The 5,449-nt window shown below is 33.7% G+C and overlaps 1 protein-coding gene across 1 annotated transcript; it reads right to left on the minus strand.

Annotated features, from left to right (window-relative positions):
• Positions 1-597: 597 nt before the first annotated feature.
• Positions 598-4,942, minus strand: LOC128158967 (complement C1q tumor necrosis factor-related protein 4-like). The gene is made up of 7 exons (XM_052821965.1): positions 4,883-4,942; positions 3,587-3,637; positions 2,935-3,192; positions 2,656-2,832; positions 1,651-1,856; positions 1,244-1,478; positions 598-1,069 (listed from the first exon to the last, which is right to left on the minus strand). Exons 2-7 carry the CDS (start codon positions 3,627-3,629, stop codon positions 633-635), a joined length of 1,356 nt encoding a protein of 451 aa, XP_052677925.1. The 5' UTR covers positions 3,630-3,637; positions 4,883-4,942; the 3' UTR covers positions 598-632.
• Between the last annotated feature and the right edge of the window lie 507 nt (positions 4,943-5,449).

The raw sequence follows: 5,449 nt of genomic DNA on the forward strand, positions 1-5,449 counted from the left end.
TGACTGTACCAAGATAACAGGAATCAAGAACAGAAGAATAATCAAGAAAACAATCTGATATTGAGTACTAAACTCATACCAAGAGCAAGTTTAACATTTATATTCAAATTTCTGTCATGTTCGAGATATTCTTATACACACTTATGTATATAGCCACTGGGAACAATCGCAACTTCACGGGCCTCTCTAACAGAGCTCGGAAAAACACATCGAAGTATTAAAATTACCGAATGTTAGAATTTTATCCAAAATGGCGGAGCTTATCATCAACTTAAGTATCGGCTATATTTTAGGGTATATCATTAATCTTAATGATTATGAGATAATGACAAGCTCAAATTTTAACAGATCTAAAATGTGTTGTATTTTTATCAACGTTTATATAAAGGAGAGTTCTCGTGGCGCCTTTGTAATACATTGGAGGTGTTTTTCCGAGCTTTGCCGGAAAGGCAGGAGAGGTGGCGATTGCCACTTGAAATAACGATTTATTCTAATTCTCATGGCCTTTAAGATATTATTGCCGCTTTTAGCTATTTTCCCGTTATAACATTAGAGTTAACGGAAAACATCAACAAAACAAAACAAAAAACAAACCGATCCTAATAACTAAACTGAAAATTTAATCAAAACATTTATCCAACAACCGGATGACGGCTGTCAATGGGTGACAACAAATAACCAGAGAATGTGCTGTACACCTCATCCCCGCCCCCATACAGGAACGAGTCGTGGTGCTTGATGTCCAAATACACAGTGTCTCCGGCCACTAGCTCCAAGACGGCCGAGTTACTTCCGGGGCCGTAACTTCCGGAGGTGTGGCCATAGAGGGAGTTCACGTAGATGTAATTGTGGTAGAGCTCCACCCATGCCTCCTGTCCCTGCTGGGCAAGGGCGTGGTAGTGGAAGGCGTAGAGACCTCCCACTGACGCCGTGAAGACGCCGGTGTTGACGTTAAAGTCTTGTCCTAGATTGACAAAAACTCGGTCAAAAACCACTTTTGGGCCGTTGGTTGAAGCTTCATTATGGGTGAGACCAACTGAGAAAGCGATTTCTTGGTGTGTATTATGTCCTGTCAATAATTAAAAAAAAATGAAGCAGAAATTACATATAGGTAAAGTAACGTTCTTTAGTTGATTTCTTTCTTTTACTTGAAATGACAGACTAAAACCTCGATAGAAATAAGACAGTGACCAAAACATTTATTATTTCTAAGAATACAAATGGATCCATCAGAAAAACGTACCACTTCCGGATCCATGAACAGTGGGTGAAAGGAGGGCCCCACAGAACGTCGTGTAATACTCATCAGAGTCCCCGTACAGTTTTACGTCAGTTCCGGGCCTGGCCTTGACCTTGATGGTATCCCCTTTCTTAAGGTGAAGGACGACTGAGTTTCCGGAGTCGGCGTAGGACCCAGACGTGTATCCATAGGTAGCCACCACGTACTGATCGTTGTGGAAAAGTTCAAGCCAGGCCTCCTGTTAAATATCGCGGTGATTTAAACCATCAATTATAATTGTAGATTATAATTGGTCAAAGTTTATTAAGGATAAAACCTTTTCGTGTCCATTATCTAATTAGTGCTTTTTCATAATTATTATTAAGTCTTTGTTTGATCTCAATTTAATGCTAAACTAATAAAGAACCCACTTCGTCGGCATGGCTTAGAGCATGGAAATGGAAGACGTAAGTTCCTTCAAGAGGAGCAGTGAATGTGCCGGAAGTCGTGTCGTATGTGTTGCCGATATTCGTGATGGCGGTGTCGTAAATTACGGCAGAACCGTCACTGATGGAGGCGTTGACTGTCATCACTGCAGAAAACCCAACGGCTCCGTAGGCGTTCACTGCGTCCAGTTCTAAGTTACAGAAAACGATAACACAGTTATACGAGTGTTTGTTTGTATTCTAAGGAGACTGATTTGGGTTTTACTGAGTAAAATATTTGCGAAGTTCCAAAAAAATCTACGATTTGGTTCATATTAGGGGCCATCTTAAGATACAAGTACATTTACTATAAGAATATATAGGAAATTGCCATTTTCTTCGAAGCAGATTGAAAGATACTACAATAACTATTTTCTTTCAATTGTAATATGTAATATATGTAATTAGTAACATCATATTTTACCTTATCTAAATCTCGCTATATTTTTGTATGAAGATTTGTACAATGGATTATTTCAAAAATTAAAAAAAAATAACCCTGAGGAAAACATTTTTCTGTGTGTAAAATTGTTACTTTTTTAAATGTTATTTCTTATAACTTCTTATATACTCCTACAAAGCTTCATTTATTAATAACGTCAAAAAAGCACAACGTCAACGCTCAAATAACGAACAACGGAAAAATTGTTTAAAAAAAAATGTTTCTTAAAATATCTTAATTTTTTAATCTGTATTTTGTTTATTGTGGCCAATTTAATAATTGGTATTCAAACAGTTTCATAAAACGTATGGATACACAGTATTTTACTAGAATGCAGGAATACATGCGCAATGAAAACTAAAGTCGGCCTTCGTAAATTAATATTAATGAAAAAAATATATGTATATATCACGGTTTTGTGTTGGTGAAGAAGAGAATTATTTGTTTCGTCTTCATTTGAAAAGTACCAATTTAGTATGAAGGGGGGGGGGCGCCAAAATGATACGTGCCGACATTATCCGCATACAAAAGTTCCCCAGTGAAAGTAGTGTAAATCTGGTCTCCCTGTCCAAATAAGGTTTGGTCGTAGTCGTCGTGGGCCTTCAAGTAAACTTTGTCACCGACATTCAAATGCAAAATGGCGGCATTTCCGGCATCAGCGTAGTCAGCATACGTGTATGCATAAACTGAAATAAATACACGACATGCAATCAAAGTGACAATTTAAAGGAACGAACACAGGTGATGAATGTACTTGTAAATTGTTTCACAACGCTCTGACAACTCACCGGAAGCAATTAATTGGTCATTTTTCATCATTTCAAGCCACAGCTCCCAATTTTGTTCAGTCAAACCATAAAAGGTAAAGGCATAGAGACCAGGAGTCTGGCACACAAAAGATCCATCAGCGTCGAAGTTCGCCCCGAACTCTGTGATTCTTTTGTTGAACGGGATTTTCTCACCCTTGGTCAAGTGGAGGTTAGCAGTCTGTCCTTTAGTGAATGCAGTCGGTGTTTGTGTGTTTCCAGGGTCTTGTGTATGTACCACTAGATAACAATATAGTCAATATATAGAAGACCAGAGAACATTGTCACATCAATACGTAACAGAATATGGAAGGATTTTATAATTCATTCTTTCATTTTTTTTTTACTCCGAAAATTATTTTTAGTGTTTTAAAGAAAGATAATTGACATATCATGTATATATATATGTATTTTAAAAAGCTTTACTCTTAATATTCTCCATTTATTGTTTATTTGTTCCTTTGATATAATAAACACAAGTGCTTACATCGATTAATGTAGTAGAGAGTTTAAAACTGCTTAACTCCTGTATATATTTCAATATATTTCAGTTACATTTCTGAATGATACATTAATATGTCAGTGAATTTGGAATAGGAGAATAAGAAACAAGAATTATTACAAAAATCATTACCAGAGGGTACAACAAGGAGTACTGCCAGCCAAGTTGTGTACATCTTGTCAACTAAAGGAAAGTCGATAGATATAAAAGATTATACACGTTACAGCAAACCTATATGGTTAAAAATTATATATATATATATATATATATATATATATATATATATATATATATATATATATATATATATATATATATATATATATATATATATAATCAAAAACGAAAAAGAAAATGAACGGTTCCAAAGTTTCTATTCACTAGCGCTTTCTGGATTTACATCCTTCTTCAGGTGAATGTACATAAGTTATTTAATGAAATATGAAATATATATATTTCAATCAACGTTCAATCAATGTTGCATGTTGTAGCATACAAATAATGTACTTTGAAATAAGTAAACATTTCTTAATTAAAATGTTAATGAAAAACATTTTTTTCACTGCGTTCATATATAACCTTTGCAGCAGGAAAAGCAAAATTTAAATGAAGTTTTCCCTAATAAAACACCCATGTAAACAAAATTATGATGGAACCTTGTTAATGAAACAAAGAATTTCGACCTCTTCATCCAGCTTGTGACTTGATTATAGACATTGAAAATTTAACCATGCATTAAAAATCATACCAAAGTAAAGAATTTTATTATGTAAAAAACATCAAAACATTTTCAGAAGAATTATAATTTATAAAAAAAAAATATCAAAACACACTTACAGTAAGTGTAATGGGTTTCTAACATTATGCACTTGTAATTCTTTTGAAAATTTTGTGAGGTTTTTGACATAGTTAAAATTTTAAAGTTGTTGCGCAGCTTAAAAACAGAATATGTTGTTAATTAAGTAGTTGTTTAACATGAATTTTGCGTCTAATTCATATAATACTATCTTTCTCTCTAGAAGTAAGTCAATCGCCGAATTGGGGCCTATCCTTATCTTTATGTCAGACAACGATTTAAAAGTTAATATTCAGATCCATACAAACCCTTTGTACTTTGCTTGATGGTCTTATAAAATGCATACATAGATAGAATCATGCACAATTTTATTCACTTTATATTTACTATAGCTAGTAGATGCATGTTTTGTAGCGTTTCGTTAAAAATCAAACTCTGAAACATATTGAAATAGTAATATTTTGTGCAAAATACAAAAATATGGAGAAAATTGAAAACTGATAAATTTGAAGCTTCACAAGAGTGCACATTATCACATAAATCCATTACAATCTATGGGTAACAAACAAACTACGTTAATATTCGTAAAATTGCAAGGAAACTAGGAGATACTTTGTGTAGTGTGTACTCACCGGTCTATTCCCCACTATCTGAGTAAGAGGATTTAGGGCTATAGGATTGACAGATAAGGAGTAGAAAGTACATTAACTGTGTCACGGCATCACTCTTAAATATGTTGAATAAGGGTCTTAATATTGTATTCATATATATTTAATGATGTAAGATGATTATTTAGATATTAGTAGAGTTTTAGAAAGGAAGGGAAATTTATTTATTGGTGTCATGTTGTAATAAATAGATTTACAAGTTAGAATAAAGTGTTTATTTACAGCTTTAAGCTTTAATCCGACAATTAAACTGTAAATAGTTTTCAACCGGTCATTTTGGTTGAGATAAGGGTGAAGCAGAAGGATTGTGTAAATTATTTTATGCAATTATTTAAATTTGTATATATGAATAACCAAAATATTTTACTGTTATACTTGTTAGATCTCTCTTTGAATGGCTTTTATAGTATTCGTGTGGAGTGAGTAAAATATCCAGAGTACTAATTAAACGGTCCAAACATGTGTTTATGTGCCCAGTCAAGTGTTTTGTTTTCTCCTGAATTTAAGACACAGGGGCCAATCCAGTTTTAA

Source organism: Crassostrea angulata, chromosome 8, assembly GCF_025612915.1.
Source record: "Crassostrea angulata isolate pt1a10 chromosome 8, ASM2561291v2, whole genome shotgun sequence".
Lineage (NCBI taxonomy): Eukaryota > Metazoa > Mollusca > Bivalvia > Ostreida > Ostreidae > Magallana > Magallana angulata.